Source organism: Pelodiscus sinensis, chromosome 5, assembly GCF_049634645.1.
Source record: "Pelodiscus sinensis isolate JC-2024 chromosome 5, ASM4963464v1, whole genome shotgun sequence".
Classification (NCBI taxonomy): domain Eukaryota; kingdom Metazoa; phylum Chordata; order Testudines; family Trionychidae; genus Pelodiscus; species Pelodiscus sinensis.
This window is the reverse complement of record NC_134715.1, coordinates 25,270,163-25,287,181: the sequence shown is the minus strand read 5'-3', so window position 1 is coordinate 25,287,181 and position 17,019 is coordinate 25,270,163. Positions and strand designations below refer to the sequence as shown.

Here is a 17,019-nt window from a genome sequence, read left to right as displayed (position 1 = left end):
CACCCTTACTTCTGCATTGCCTTTATAGCTGGGCAGCCATTGAGCAATGGCATTGGCCAACTACCCCTCTCTGAAGGCAGCAGCACATAAGTAAGGGTGGTAATACCATATCATGCCACCCTACTTCCGTGCTACCGTCTTCCAAACAAGGTGACTGGAGAGGGGTGGCCGCTGACTGAGGGCCAGCTCTGCAAGCAGAAGCTCTGCCTTCAGAGCTGGGCTCCCAACTAGCAGCCACTGCTCTCCCGCTATCCAGCTCTAAAAGCAGTGCTGCTGCCAGCAGGAGCACAGAAGAAAAGGAGAACACTATCACAAGCCTTCCCACAATAAGGGTATGTCTACACTACAGAGTTAGTTCGAACTAAGCTAATTCAAACTAAGCTAATTCGAACTAACGCGTCTAGAACTAAAATCTAGTTCGAATTAGCATTTTGCTAATTCGAACTAGCATGTCCACATTGAGTGGACCCTGAACAGGGCTTAAGGATGGCCGGAAGCAGTGCCGGCAGGGCATCAGAGGAGGACTTAGAGCGTGGAGATGCTGTCTCAGGCTAGCCAAGGGCTGCGCTTAAAGGGACCCGACCCCCACCCCGGACAGACAGTTCTCAGGGGTGCCCCGCTTGAAAACCAGTCCTGGCTTGGATTGCCCGGAATGCCCACACTGGGCACATCACAGCACTCGGCCATCAGACCGGCTGCACTTGCCGCAGGCTGCCATCTGGGGAGAGGGGGCAATTGGGGGGCTGCAGGAGAGCTTCCACCCCCAGAAACCCGCAGAGCCAGCCCAGTCCTCCCCATCGGGGGCTCGTGCCCCATTCCTCCCTCACCTCCTTCCACTTACCCTTCCCTAGCCCCCCTTCCTGATGTACAAAATAAAGATAACGTTTCTTCCAACATTGACTCTGTCTTTATTGAACAAAACTGGGGGAGACTGGGAAAAGGAGGTGGGAGAGGGGAAGAGAAAGGCTGGGAGAGGGGAGGGCAACTAAAATGATTAGAGGTTGGGAACAGGTCCCAGATGAAGAGAGGCTACAGAGACTGGGACTGTTCAGCTTAGAAAAGAGGAGATGGAGCGGGGACAGGATAGAGGTCTCTAAAAGCAGGGGTTGGGTGGAGAGGGTGCATTCAGAAAAGTTCTTCCTGAGTTCCCATAAAGAAGGACTAGAGGACACCAAAGGAAAGGAATGGGTAGCAGGCTTCAAACTAGTAAGAGAAAGTTGTTGTTCAGAAAGCAAATAGTTAACCTGTGGAACTCCTTGCTGCAGGAGGCTGTGAAGGCTACAACTAGAACAGAGTTTAAAGGGAAGTGAGATCAAGTCATGGAGGTTGGGTCCATGGAGTAGTCTTAGCCAGGGGGTAGGAGTGGTGTCCCTGCCCAAAGTTTGTGGAAGGCTGGAGAGGGATGGCACGAGACAAATGGCTTGGTCACTGTCTTCGGTCCATCCCCTCCAGGGTCCCTAGTGTTGGCCGCTGTCGGCAGACAGGCTACTGGGCTAGATGGACCTTTGGTCTGACCCAGTACGGCCATTGTAAGCTCAGGGCTCAGGGTCGGGGGTCTCAGTGAACCCCCTTGATTTTCATGCACACCTGCTCCTGGGTGGCCAGGCTGGCAGCTCTCCTGCCCTAGCCGGCCACTTTCCTGTGCCTAGTGCGGAGATCGTGGACGAGGTCCACGATGTCTGCACTAGCCCAGGAAGGTGCCCACCTCTTGTGGTCCCGGGCAAGCTCCCGGGAGCTGCCAGCCTGGTCCCGGGAAGAGGGGGTGGGCTGGGGGACATCGGGTGGGTGGCTCTGTGCCGTGTCAGGTGCAGGGTCTGCTGGCTGGGTGCTGGCAGGTTTGCACCTGGCACGGGCACCGTAGCCAGCCCGTGCCCCTTTAAGGGGTCCAGGGCCGGGAGGGGGGCAGACGAGTTTCCCTGGTGTTAGCCAGAGTGGCCACCAGGGAAACCTGGGGAGGGCTAGCCTCCCACTAGTTCGAATTAAGGGGCTACACACCCCTTAATACGAACTAGTAAGTTTGAACTAGGCTTAATCCTCGTAAAGTGAGGTTTTCCTAGTTTGAACTAAGCGCTCCGCTAGTTAGATTTAAATTTGAACTAGCGGAGCGCTAGTGTAGCGCCTATGAATGTTAGTTATAACTAACGTCCGTTAGTTTGAACTAACATTGTAGTGTAGACATACCCTAAGTTTGCAACCCTCCTGCAGTTCCTTTTAGCTTCAGGAGCCCTACAGTTGAAACACTGACATTTCAGAATAGCCGAAATCATGACATTTACAATTTCTAAAATACTATGACCATGAAATGGACCAAAACAGACCATGAATTTGGTAGGGCCCTTATTATGGTTGTTACTTTAACCCTAACTGATATCTTATTGCATTTTGTATTTGTCAGTTAAATGCACTAGATAGTCTGGTTTAGTAGAGAATAGGGATGTTAATATGTAGTCGACTATACAATTACCCAATAAGCTTGGGCTTATTGGTTAATTCTGTCACCTATACTCATTCCCCCTCCCTCTTGCTGCCTCTGTATCAGGGGCACCAAGGGGGGGCAAGGCGGGAGCCAATGCCCTCCCTCTGCCCTGCTGCCTCTGATAGAGAAGCAGCAGAATGGAGAGTGACGGGGCAGGTGGAAGAAGTACATGCAGGAAGCTGGTTTTCAAGCCAACTGCCCCTGCTTATTGGCTCCCGTGGAGCCACAGCAGCAGGGTGGGGGTCAGGTGGGAGCTGATACGTGTGGGGAGCTGGCTTTTAAGCCAGTTGTCTGAGCATGCTAGCTCTGCTGAGCCACATGTTTCCTCCCACCCCACCCCACACTGGGCAAGAACAAGGGTGATGAGCAGGAGACAGGTTTTTAAACTGGCTCCCACGTGCCACCTCGTACTGCTACCTCTGCTAGAGGCAGCAGCATAGGGTTGCAAGGGGTCTCCCCCGAAGTGGGGCCACGAGCACACTGGCTGTCAGCCCAGCCCCACAGGGACTATCTAATAATTGTGTAACCACTAAGTTTCGATGTGGTTACACGATTATTAAATTATAGAACCGTTTGAGTTTCATACTAGGTAACTGGCAATCTATGTGAATACCTGTATAAAAAGATTAAAGCTGTTGTAACTGTACTTGTAACCTTACTGTGAACACTTAACCCCAAAAGGGAATTTTAATATAATTTTCTAGTGCTGGAACACTTATTTACTTTATGAAAGTCAACTTGATTTTTTTTGTATTGTCCAAGATATAGCAAATAATAGCTTCTGATATAGATTCAAATAACTTATTTTCCCAGTAACATTAGGAAAAGATATTCCTCGGGAATCCAGTCTACCCCTGACCTGTGGTGGTGGTAGTGGGATTGTGCAGAGCACACAGATGCTGATTTTAAAATCTGAACAAGCTAAATTACAGAAGGAAAACCTGCAGTTAAAGAAACAAAATGACCTTCTAGTAAGGTAAGTTTAAAAAAGCTGATACTCAGTCTAGAATCTAGTCTGATTTAACTGCATATATTGCTATACTTGCTGTTTGATTTGTAATCAAATGCAGTAAGAATTTATATTTCTGGGGAGAATCCTAAAAATGAGGAAATTTTGAAATCCATTTGTTTTGATGAACTTCCTTCTCTTTTTGGTTCGGGACATATGCCTTTCACACGTCAGTGATTTTTGAATCAAGATGCCATCAATGATAACATTTTTATCATTCAGTCTCTGCCTTACACCTTAGGAATGAGATCGTTTCCTTTCTTAATATAAACTTGCTCACATAAGGTGGCAGTAATTGCAGTTATTGCGGCAAAAAGTTGAGTGGGTATGGAGAGATTGTCCTTTTAAGTCAGAATCAAGACCCATTGATGTGGCATGTGAGAGAACTTGCATTGTCATGTTCATGGAACTCATCTTCTTAGGATACAGGACTTGTATTTCAAGGTTATCAAAGTGTTAACTTAACTTTTTAAAAACCTTGTAGGCTTGCAGGAGTTTACACTATTGTTTTCTCCTTTTTAAGCAATGAGCTTCATCTGAAAGAGGATCTTACAAAATGGAAAGAGAGAGCACTAAAACTGAAAGCACAGTCCTCTAGAGAAACCACTCAAGAGATGATACAAAAGTCTCCAAGGAAGACAGCATCTCGTTCACGTAAAGAGAAAATGCCATCTCCTTTCAAGGAACCATCTTCACAAGAAATTCCGCCTCTGGATTCACCAAATATACAGCCTCTGACTTGTCCAAATTTCTTCGATAACTCAAGCTTAGGCACGCTTATGGGTGTGTAATGCAGTACTGTTTTTGTTAGGAACACCTATTCAATAGAATGTTAAAGAGTCGGCTAACCAGACCTGTAAAAGGTCTAGTGTAGGAGCTTGCTACAGTTTATTCATATGTGCCAAGGGACTTGAATACTTAAACTAGATGAATAGCCAAAGGTGTAGGCTAGTGTTAATTGCAAATAGTGTGTAATTATGCAGTAGATATATCAGGTTCTGAGGGTTTTTTTGTTTACATTCTTTTCATGTATGTAGCTTTAGTTCAAGAAGTTTTTGGAAGCGGTGACTTCTAGAATTTGGATCTCCCATATCATATGTGGTTCCCTAGCAATTGGGATATTAGCTACTAGGGTAGGTTGCTCTCTTGTTTCTCTGCCAGAATTTTTAAAAGGTCTATATTTATTTAATCCTAATCAGAACAAAACCAAGTGTCAAAACCTCAAAACTTTTTAAAATGACATTCTTGACTTCCGACTAATGCTAGTGAATTCTAAAGGATTGGTCCTCCACCAATGCAGAGAGCTGTTTTCAATATGTGACTCTAGAGGCAGTAATCAAATTTCTGCCTCCAAGGACTAACCTTCTAGCTTTAAGAGCAAGTTTCTCACCCAGGCCACTAAACTGTACTTCCAACTGTGAGTGTCACCTAAGTTGCTGTTGCTTTTGCCAGCAAATCTCCCAAGGTCTGAGGTCCCCACAGAATACCATATCCTAGCCCAACTGCTAAGATCTAAGAAGGGCCTTGTCTAGACTACGATTTAAAGGTAGTAATTGCCTCATGTGGTCTAGCTCAATCTTTTGAACTCTTTCCAATAATTGTCAAGACAAAGCAATTAAACTCTAGTATATGCTAAAATGAGCAATTTATAAGTCTTTTTCTGTTTTCTCTTACATAGATACACGACCTTCAGGAACAGAATGTGTGGAAGATCACTTTAAGCTCTGGTTGGGAGCATCAGAAAAAGATAAAGCAGCTGAGTGCATAACCCAGTAAAATGTCCTTTATTGTTCACTGTCCTTGCTAGTGTCTTAAGTCCAGAGATTATATATAAAGAAGACTTTTTTCTACAGAAATAACCAGTATGTTTCAACTCTAGCCAGTGGGGATAAACTTCCTTGGAGCAGGAACTAAGCAAATAACATTTTGGAATACAAAAATGACTGCAAAAGATAGTGTTGCCTATATCCAGCTGATGATGTCACTGTAACAGTTCTGCTTTGCTTCTCTTGTGATGGCAAAGACGATGAAGCCCGTCAGTTCAAGAGGGAGTGAAAACTGGAATGGCTCACAAATCAGAGAATCTCTACTGTGCAACTTTTCAATGTTAAACTTTCCCCTCTCACTCCTATGACAACTTTCTAATGACAATCTATTTAATCTTGAAAGTCCATAAGAAATGTGGAATTTTTTTTCTATTTTTTTTTCTAGTATTTGATGTTACTTCAGGTTTTATATGTTGACTTTTCTAGGACAGGGGAATGGTATTCTCATTCAGCTTCTTTTAACCAGTTTACCGATCTAAACAACATTCTATTTATGAACTCTCAATCAAGGCTACATTTAAAAACTTTCTACTTCATGTCTGTAGTGCGTAGTTGACTCTGGTTTCAGAGTAATTTAAACTTTTGTCAATAAAGATTGTTATATACATATAGACAGACAAACTAGAATTGGTAATTGGATAGGCAACAAAGCTAACTATTGCCATTTCTTGATGGCCTGGGTGGGGAAGACGTGGCAGGGGGTCACAGCTGAGTGATGATGATCTCACCTAGTAGTAAGTAAGGGAGTTGAGAAACACTTGCCCATCAGATTCTGCGGTAAAGTTCTATCTAGTCGAACCTGCCCTTCCCTCTTTTACTTACATCCACATCTGAAAAGAAATAGGCATTCTGATTGTCATTCCCTTCCCATTGAAGGATTTCAAGTCTTGAAGGGGTTTCCCCACAGATAATAGCTTGGTGCATCCACAGCCTACTCACTGGGAAGGATTCCTTTTTGGTGACTGACATGTCCCATGGGAATAGTTTCCTGCTGAGGCATACTATAGAGCGCTCCTCCCCTCCGGTCTTCTGGACAATGCTGCACTTAAGCCATGTCTGAGGCACCTGTCTAAAGCATGACTTGTGGCTGAAGTCCAGATGTATGAGTAGGGGTTCCTGGCTCAACCTCTCATTCAGTCCCTGGAAGGCTTTTCTGCAGTCCTCTAACGACAGGACTTTTTTAGCCTTGATCTTCACCAGGTCAGTTAGGACATTTCAATGGTGGCAAACACTGGAATGAGTTGTCAATACTAGCCTGTGAGGCCAAGAACTCTGATGCACTTGCTTGATGGTGGAAACATGAGAACAGCCGTAGTGGGTCACACCAACGGTCCATCTAGCCCAGTATCCTGTCAGCCAACAGTGGCCAATACCGGATGCCTCAGAGGGAGGGAACACAACAGGTAATCCTCATGTGATCCCACCCCTGCCACCAATTTCCGGACGACAAACACACACTACTGTGGTGTATGAAGGCACGGACTCCGGCCGGTGCAAGCACGAAATCCTTTTATTGCAAGATCACAACTACCTTTATACTCTTAAAAGTTTACAAACTGCTTTTTCCCAGTCCCAAACACAGCACTCTCGAAGGTCATTGACTCAGGCAGATGTTGTTATTGTTGGCTCAGGACTCTTGCTTGGTTTCGTCCTTGGGACGCTCTGTTATGCGGCCAAAGCACTATGCTTGCTGATTCTCTACATCTCCCCCTCTTTTATACAAAGCAATACCATTAATAAGTAACATTGTCATTACACGAGCCTCAACTTTCTGAGCAGAACGAATACAAGAAAAAAGTAAAGAAAGAATTATAAAAAGCACAATAAGAAGCCCACTAGCAAGTCCAATAAACACCCACATGCGCAAATTTAATCCAGAAAACCACGTAGTAGGATTAAGCCAAGATAAGTCAGATTGCAAAGTAGCAAAAGCCTTTTGTGTGGTTAATTCTTGCAATTGCTGAATTTGGTTCTTTAATTGAACATGCAAAGAATTAACATGAGAACGTAAAGAAACATCAAAAGCACCCTGTAAATGGTGTTTAACAAGGTTCCAATCATGAACTGATGAATTCCAGGGGAGGGATGTCACACACAGACCTCCAGCAATGTGCTCCCAATCACAATGCAGAGACAACCTAGTCTTTAAGGCTGCGTGCATATCACCAAGCCAAATGACTGTGGCTTCTAGGGCCTCAAGCCGCGCCAATATCTCTTCATCAATGGTCTTCTGCGTTTGGAACTCCCGTGTAACGTTTATTAGAGTTTCCCCTACCATTTTTGCAGTCTTAACCGACTGAGTTAAAGAGGCAATAGCAGCAGTGGCAGAAGCAAGAATAATAATTGCCGACAAGAGCAAAAATCAGCCACCCCAAAAATCGCTTCGTACGTCTACGAGTGTTAATAATCTCCTCCTGCAGCAACCTTGTAAGATGGCCAAAACCACTATCTCCTTCCCAGTCTCGTGTGAGATTAACAGGAATCCATAACTCAGAGCGTTGTCGAAGAGGGAACACAAAGGTTACATTATCACTCATGGAAATGCAGGTCTTATATCGCACCTCAGACAACATAACAGAATAACAAGAATGGGAAAATTTACATCTCTTAAAACTTGCATTTTGTGCCAAGGCAAAAACATATGGATGTGAAGTACAAACCATAACACTATTATATTGTTGCTTAATATAGTTAGATGTATAATTCTCTAAAATCAAACTCCCTAAACTATAACCCATAAATGCTAACCCTATCCGCCACACCCCCTTATGTAACATGGAGGCCGTGGCATTATCCCCATTAGTAATAAATTGTAACACAGGACCGGCAGAGCCTCCCCCATGCCATGAAAGGCTGTGATTATACCGGCCGAAGGGGACAGTGCGATTGTCCACTTGATCCCACAGCATACCATGCGGGCCCCAATCCACAACCGTGCCGAATTCGCCCCGGGGTACCAGGGGGCTGCGTCCACGACATGCCTGCCAAACTGGTGCCGCGTCCGCTGATATCCTCTTTATCATGCAGCGGGGCAAATCAGGAGCGTACGGCTCCCAAGAGTCATTGCCGCTTCCGTGCATCCCGGGAATGCTCAGTAAGGTATAGTTAACCCTTCCGTCGTGCTCCCACGCCACTAGGTGCAACTGTGGCTGCACGGGCATGCAACTTGAGTCATGAAGGGTAGAAAAGCAAAGCGGTGGGAGGTCAGTGACAAAGGTGATATTGGTAACATTAACGACCTCGGTTTCTTGCTCCGCTGTAGGGGGTATCCACACCCCTCCCACCCAGTCGGTACCATTGTTACTGATGGGCGGTGAGGGATCCCACCACGTCACAGGCCTGAATACGGGGGGATCAATGATGTGCGTCCAATACAAATGTGCTGTCGCAGTATGCACACAGAAACCGCTCCACAGGAACCACAAAAATGCAGTGGTGACCGTCATGGATTTGTCGCTATGGATCGGCAGCAGTCCCTTCATTCTTGAGTTGAATCTCTTGCGCTGATGGCTTACCAATCCTGGCTGGCTTAACAAATCGCACAGGAAGCCAATAGGGACCTGAGGGAAGAGAAACACATGCATACCCACGTCCCCACGTGATTAATGGTACGGGACCTTGCCACTGTCCGGATTCCAGGTGTCTGTAGTAAACTTGTGGCCGCTCCGGCCATGCAGAGTCTTGCCCAAAGTGGCGCTGTGCTGCCGTGAAAGACAAATCAGAAAGATTTAAAAAGTTTAACACATACATAGCTTTGTCCAAACGCTCCTGTGGGGTCATTCCCACTGGACTCCCCCTTTTTTGTTTATCAAGAAGGGTCTTGAGAGTGCGGTGCGTGCGTTCAACAATCGCCTGGCCCGTGGGGGAGTGTGGAATGCCTGTGGTGTGGCTTACACCCCAATCCTGCAAAAAGGACTGAACTTTGTGGGAGATATAAGCGGGACCATTATCAGTTTTAACAGAAACTGGAACACCCATAACAGCAAAACAATGTAACCAATGCTGAACAACATCACGAACCTTTTCTCCCACATGGGCAGTAGCAAGAATAAGGTGGGAAAAGGTATCAACAGTAACATGTACATAGCGCAATCTGCCAAATTCGGAAAAATGGGTCACATCAGACTGCCAAAGTTCATTGGCCCGTAGGCCTCGCGGGTTAACACCGCTAGGTACCAGAATGGCGGATAGACGCTGGCAATCCGGACAGGCGCGAACTATATCTTGCGCCTGCTGTTTAGTAAGGGAAAATTGCTGAGCTAATGATCTAGCATTCTGGTGAAAAAAATCATGTGAAAGTCGTGCTTATCATAACACATTTGAACCATATAGGTTATAACTGCTAGATATTAAAAACAAGATTAAGCATAAGCGCAACATAAATTGTTTGTCTAGCCTCATGCTGGCTGTTCTTCAGGACTTCGTAGTTTGCTTCACCTATCGCTGGCAGGTTTTTCTGGGCTGCAGCTGGTACCTTGGCCTTGGTCTCTCAGGTTTGTTTGCTTTTGGGCCTGGATTGCCGGTACCAAGCCTGCGTTGATCTCTGTCTACTTCTGGACCTGGGTCTCCGGTACCAGGTCTGCAGTGATCCTTGTTGGGGCTAACCTCTGTAGGCGCTGGAACCAGTTGGCAGTGAGAGGCATGAATCCAAGTGGGCAATCCCTTGCACTTTACAGCAGTATGTATGGTCAGAAGGAAGTGGTAGGGACCCTTTCACCTGGGTTCCAGGGCAGTCTTTCATTGGTGAACTTTCACGCAAACCCAGTCTCCTGGTTGTAGTTTATGGCACGGCTCAGTCGGGTCCTCCTGGAAGGCGTCCTTAACCTGTGAATGATAAAACTATACACACCTCATAAGTTCCAGACAATACTTGACTAGGCTTCTTTTAACAAGTGTGGCATCAGCCAGGTTAATTTTGGGTTGCTTAACAATTTCATAGGTCGGCCACATGCAATTTCATGTGGACTGAGTCCAGTTTTCCGATTAGGAGTGGCTCTCATGCTCATTAGGGCAATCGGGAGTGCTTCTACCCATGTGTCAGCTGACGGTCAGGGCAGTGTGTGTGTGTGTGCTGAGAAAAGGTTTAACGTCCGTGACTTTACTGCTAGGACCGGGGTCCCATCGCAGAGGGCAGCCAGAGTGCACACAGGCCAGAGTTCTGACATATTTTAGCAAGTTTGTTCTCTAAAATCCTGTTTCATCTTTTTACTGCTTCTGCGCTCTCCAGGTGTCGCGCACAGTGCAGTGCTTGTCTGGTAGAGTAGTGCTTTGCCAGTTTTTGAACAATTTGTCCAGTAAAGTGGGTACCTTTATCACTGGAGATCACAAGGGGTATTCCCCATGATGGGATGTAATGATTTAGAAGTTTCTTTGCCACTGTGATGGCATCAGTTTTCCTGCAGGGATAAGCTTCTACTCATCTCAAAAACAAGCAAACAATCACCAGCACATTATTTTAAAAAAATGACATTTAGGCAATTGAATAAAGTCCATTTGTAAGTTCAGAAATGGTCCCAAAGGCGGAGGTTGCCGGGACTGTCTTTACAGGTTTACCCACGTTGTAGGCTTGGCAGACAGGGCAAGCCAAACAGTAATCTTTGACTGCTTGGGAGAATTTGGGAGCAAACCAATTTTGTTTTATGTTTGCCAACGTACGACAATCCAGGGAGCACGGAGGCAAGGTGAGGTAGCAAGACCACTGGGGCAACAATGTGGCCAACAGAGCTGCACCAGTAGTGCTCTGGGTGCAAAGTGCACCCTGCCAGTCTCCACTCCTGCTTTCCCGATTCTGGGGCTTGGTCTTGCAGGAGGGCCAGTTCCAAAAGAGATGGCAAAGGAGCTGGCGATCGTAGGAGAGAAGGGAAAAACAGCAGGTAGAGGAACAGATTTCACTACATTCCAGACAGTACAAACTGCATAGTCTGATACTAAAACTCCACTAGAATTATAAAAGCAAAAAAACCATCTGTGTAAAGCACAAAGTTAAGATTATTCAAGGGACTTAAATTATTCTTTCATTAAAACAATAATATTGTACACACAACGTTTGAAATATATATATCACAAACAAGACACACAAGACAAATCTGGACAGAACACAGAACACAAACTTATTATGTCATGACACAGAACCATGGTTTTTTGTTGTTGTTGTTTTTCTTCAGCTGGCACCAGCGCTTTTCTGATGATCTGAAAGACAAGAAAACATTTCTACCCACATTGGGGTGGTGCATTATATTTTAGAACACTTTTTCTTTACAGATTTTTGCTACTTTTTGATCAGCCTGCTGTTACCCAATGGCATGTTTTTATTTTGAACACCAGCTTGAGAGGGTTTGAATAAATTACTTTATTGTTTAATTATTAAGTTAAAGGTGGCATGCCTCAGTTTCCCTCTTGTACTGCAGACCAGGCTTTTTTTACTGCCACAGAAACTCTCTTAGAACAAAGTCCTTGCTAATTACTATTCCAGCAAGCAAAAAGGTTTTCTTTTCCTGAAAAGAATCACATGCAATGTTACAGGCTTACTCATGGGGGACAGTGCCCCCCCCCTTCCAGAACAGACAGGCAGTTTGCAGACACACACAACCTTGGGTCTGAAAGCAAGCCAAGAGTGCTATCAACTCAGCCTTGAAAAGAAACACAGTGAAGTTTCAGAGTTTGGATTCTTAAAACAATAATTAGTTTCCTTGGAAGACACGTTTAACCCTTAGGGTTCAGGTTTTACAAATTTATCAATTCTGAAAGAGTTTTTGCCTTGTTACGCAGGGGGTCCAAAGCCTTCCTGCAGTCTATATTAGCGTTTTCAATAGCCAATTGAAACAGCAACAGGTGCTGAACCTCCTCTGAGTCTACTTATCATTGTATGGCGGTTTGGAGCCTATCCAAAAATTACACATAGGGTTACTGGGGGCCCTGGCGGACCGTAGCAAAAGATGTGTCCCTTTGGCCCGCATCAGGGACCTGTCATAAGGCTCGAAGGGTCAGCAATGTGGCTTGCGTAAATACCAAGCGATTCATCTGAGCCTGAGCATGGGGAGTAGCATATTGGCCCTGCCCTATGCGTTCATCTATGCCAACGTTTACCCCATTGGTAATATTATCCATAACTTGCGACATAACACCGTCACAATACTCGGTATCCCAAACTGCATACTGCGCCGGGCTAAGTAGCAGGCGTAATAGCGCGCGCCAATCATGCGGGGCCATAACATATGACTCCGAAATAGCCACAACCAAATTCATCGTATAAGAAGACTGTAATCCATAATCCTTCACAGATTTGCACAACTCTTTTACAAGTTCATATGGCAAAGCCTCATGTCGGGCGGGCCGTTGGGGCGCATATACAATTGGAAAAGCCTGTAGAAGCTGCACATCTTCTCGCCGAAGAGCCTCACGTCGGCATTCAGATAAAACCCTTGCCTGTTCATTATGCGAGGGTGCCACCAAGGGGGACCCATATGGAGTGACCGTGTGGCTTGCGGACCTGTATGAAGAAGCGGGAGCTAATGCTGGGGCAAAAGGCGGCAGGGCTACAATCAAGGACTGAGAAACAGCTTGTAGCCTCTGAGTCTGTAAAATTTGCTCCGCCGTCGGTGCAGATGCCGCCAGGGCCTTGACGGGCTCGAGCGACGGGTACGAGTCAGGCCCTACGCCGACCGCTGCCGTCCCTGTGTCAAAGGGGTCCTCGGGCCCACCGTCCTCAGATTCACTGTCCTCAGGGCCGAGGCACAAGTCATCAGGCTCCGGGGAGACCGGGACCGTGGCGTACACTGGCTCACAATCCTCCCCGGGGGGTTTTGAGGGAGGGGACGAGGGATCCTCTGGGTCCTGATATAGCCTGGGATCAAGTGTTGCTGACGCTTCCTTCAGGACCCGCTCGGTGGGATGCAATGCCCGTATGGCTGTATAAACAGTTCGCCACGTTACTATGATCCCTTTTGGGAGGGATAATGCAAGATGTTCAGAGGTTCTCAATTCCTTGCTCACCTTCTCCCAGAAGGTCAAATCATAAGAACCCCCTTCCGGGAACCACGGGCAATGGTCTCGTATCCAAACCAACAGCTGAACCAGCTGTACAGGGGGAACCTTAAACCCCTGTTCCTTCAGAATGTGCTGCAAGATCTCAAGCTGCAGTTTTTGCTCTTTCGTGGCAGACTGCCCCATTCTGTTACTCTGTCCGCGGCTGCTCACCTGTTCGTCCTGCGAATGGTGATGTCAGTAATTTCGGGAGCTCCTCTCAACAACTTATCCTCCGTCCAGCCGCAGGTACACCACCGGTTTGAATCACTCATTCAGTTCAAGCCCTGTATCGGGCGCCATTTGTGGTGTATGAAGGCACGGACTCCGGCCGGTGCAAGCACGAAATCCTTTTATTGCAAGATCACAACTACCTTTATACTCTTAAAAGTTTACAAACTGCTTTTTCCCAGTCCCAAACACAGCACTCTCGAAGATCATTGACTCAGGCAGATGTTGTTATTGTTGGCTCAGGACTCTTGCTTGGTTTCGTCCTTGGGACGCTCTGTTATGCGGCCAAAGCACTATGCTTGCTGATTCTCTACACACTACCACCAACCTTTTCTTTTGAGGAAACTCCAGGATCACCATGCTTTGGAACAAGGAGTTGAGATTTGGCAGGGATGGCCTGTGTGTCAGATGCCAATGTGTCCTTTGCTATCCATATGAAAATCTGCCCAAATTTGGCCAGTTTGTGCATGTTCCTTAGAGACTTGCTAGAGCTTTGCAGCTTAATTCCCCACAGTTTCCATGTATTTTGTACATTGTAGCCTGGGGTTGAGCAGAACTCTCCCTGTATTTGAAGATCTGGGCTATGCTGGGTCCAGAGCTGAGACCAAGAAGTCTCTCCTGTGCTTTTGGTGGTGCTCCTTCTGGGCTCAGGCAGCATGGAGGATAAAGGCACCTTGTTTAGAAGGGAAAAGAGTGAAACCTGCCTGGGCAGGGTGAGTAGGCTGTGCTAAGGAGCCTGAAAAGGAAGAGATGATTGGTAAGGCTGGGCAATTTGACCAAAGATTTAAGGGGGCAAGAGAGAGGGGAAACATTTGATGAGCCAGGGAGCAGGAAGAGAACTGTGACTGGACGTGCAAGAAATGTGACATGGAGTTAGGTTAGAGGATGTCCTGAGAATGCATGAGGACCTGGAGATCCGGGAGTTAGTGGGGATGAGTTTTGCGATAAGCAGAAGGGATCAAGTGAGGAAGGGAGGAAAAACAGCTTGGTTGAGGAGCTGTGAACAGGGAACTGTGAATAGTTGTGCCAGGATACTGTCAAGGAGTCCGGAGGATGAGATTTGGATTGACTGGCAAGGACAGATAAGACAGAACTGGATGTGTAGTTAAGAGGATTTACTGCCATCATGGCTCTGTCGATTGATGATAACCAGAAGGCTGCTTGCGTGTGTGCTCGGTGATGGGGGCTGGACTTGATGACCTCCTGAGGTCTCTTCCAGCTCTATGATTCTATGATGTGGGCCCAATGACCACAGCAGACCCTGCGAGGGCCCCCAAAGACCACAAACCAGATAAAGATCAAAGGTGCCCAGCCAGGTTTATTATTAAGCAAAGTACAGTGATAGTTGGCAGTAGACTCTACTGAAGCACGACACACATGTACGTAAAACAATGGCCTCAGCTCAACCAGTGGGAAACTCCCACTGCCCTTCCTCCCCTCCCCCCAAGACACCACTTTATATACAGGTACAAACAAATTATACATCACTGCTGATACGTCAGGTTGCCACACTGTCAGCTCGCCACCCTCTGACACTACTTAAATACCACCCATCGCCCTGTACCTCGTGGTTTGAATAAATCCTCTCTATCAAACATGCTGTCACTTTAGACCCTTTTCTGAACCTGGGTCGGTATCTGTGGGGAGTGGGTACCAAGGCATTTTTTAATGAGCTGATGGTGCTTTCATATGCTTTCAACTTATGACCAGTACCAAATACTGTTCTACACCTGGACCTATTACCAATTAGTGTTTTGCACTCTCAGCCCTGTTCATGCCAAGTTCTGTGAGCAGGAGCCTGCCTCTTGCTCACAGCTTAGCTTTGCTTTTTGTTAGCCAGGTTTTGTGTGTGTTGTTAGCTAGACCTTAGACCAGCCTGGTCTACATTGGCTTATGTTTTATGCCTTCATCTTACTACAGGGCGCACAGTTGGAAACAATGGAGTGAGATGAAGGAGATGAGTGTACAAGGAGTCTGGGACTGGGATGAGAAGCCTGAGGAATTGAGATTGGAACTGGCTAAATGAGAGCAAGCCTGGGATGAGAAGCCAGAGCAGGGAAGAGTACAGGATCAAAAAAGAATCTGTACACGCTATCACATGCATACTCCACTCTAGAGTCTGGAATGGAACCGGCATGCTTAAGTCTTGCTGGTTTTGCTACACCCATAAATGGCCCTGAATCCTTCTGGTAAATTCTCTCTCTCCCTCCCACCCACCCTTGCCTCCAGTGCTGGTCCACATAGAGGATGACAGCTTATTACTGTTACCAATTACTCCATTAGCCCAAATAGCAAAAGGGCTTCATGTGGTGGATCTACAAGTTCTAATGCCTTTGACCAGTCATGTCACATGCTGGCATTTGTTTTGTCAATTTGCTTTAAAAAACAAACAGGAAATTACACCTAAAAAGGTCATTGCTGAGGTTGCCAGCTGAAGTGTTAGGAAATGCCAGCATGGGCACCCATGTGTGACGGCTCAACCAGCAGCATAACCATTCACAAGGAGGAGAGAGCCCCTCATAGTCTGCTGCAGGGAAGACTTTTTTGCCAGCTCCAGAGGCTCTGCATCCCAAAACAACCACTGGCTACTGAATCCGTAACCCTCCCATGTGGTTGTTGGCCCACCCTTACATAAACTGTGTTTTCCCTCAGTGCTCCCTATCACCACAGTCCACCCACAGTATTTTCCTAGTTAATTCCATGTATGAGCAAACCTGCTTACTGTGGCCTTTCCCCCCACACTGATGGGTTGTATCCCACTCAGCCCAAGTGGCTTTCCTCTTCTGCCTCATGCTCATGGATTTGACTGCTTGAGGAGTTCAACCTTTTTTACTCTTCTCCCATTTGTCAGGCAAGCCACCTTACTTTGAAAATCCACTTTTATTGTATTCCCCTGTTTTACCACAGCCTCTGTCTCTGGTGGTGTCTCCTCACCTGGCCTTAGTGATACATTTAGAAGACTGCATAAACTGTTACAGGGCAAAGGTAAGTCTCTTAAACTTCTGCTGGTACCTTTCACCAACTAAGCCTGTCTGGTCCAATATGGCAGCCTTTAACGTGCTGTACTTTTGGGCCTGCTCCTTGCTCAGTGACATGTTAGCAGCTTGGGCTTCTGACACATAAGGGGCTAACCATAGGGCCCTTAATCCTTTAACCCAGCCTGCACCAGTCACAAATCTTTTGAAGATGAGCAAGAACCCTTTGGGATCCGCTTCAGAGCCCAATCCATAGAGTCCCAGCACCACCCTTCCCTCCCTCACATCTTTCCCCATTGGAGGGCTTGTCAGATTCTGTATTTACTGCTGTAGTTGGACCAATTCCTTCACAAACTCCTGAAACACCCACTGTCCTGCCTTAGCCATTCTAGCAGGACTTATCACGCTGTCTGCTAGCTCTCTGGGAATCCGTGAGGCATCCTCTATCTCATTTTGTTGCTCTGTCAGCAAAATGTTGTT

General features: G+C 46.5%; 1 protein-coding gene across 3 annotated transcripts in view; it reads left to right on the top strand.

Moving 5' to 3' along the window:
* The window catches only part of CENPE (centromere protein E), an 85,082-nt gene extending 79,160 nt beyond the window's left edge, over positions 1-5,922 (top strand). For all 3 annotated transcript variants that reach the window (XM_075929680.1, XM_075929679.1, XM_075929678.1), the window contains 3 exons: positions 3,290-3,452; positions 4,009-4,268; positions 5,164-5,922. In XM_075929680.1, coding sequence (XP_075785795.1) covers positions 3,290-3,452; positions 4,009-4,268; positions 5,164-5,261 — 521 coding nt within the window. In that variant the 3' untranslated portion in view covers positions 5,262-5,922. The remainder of the gene's footprint in view (positions 1-3,289; positions 3,453-4,008; positions 4,269-5,163) is intronic.
* The last annotated feature ends 11,097 nt before the right edge of the window (positions 5,923-17,019 follow it).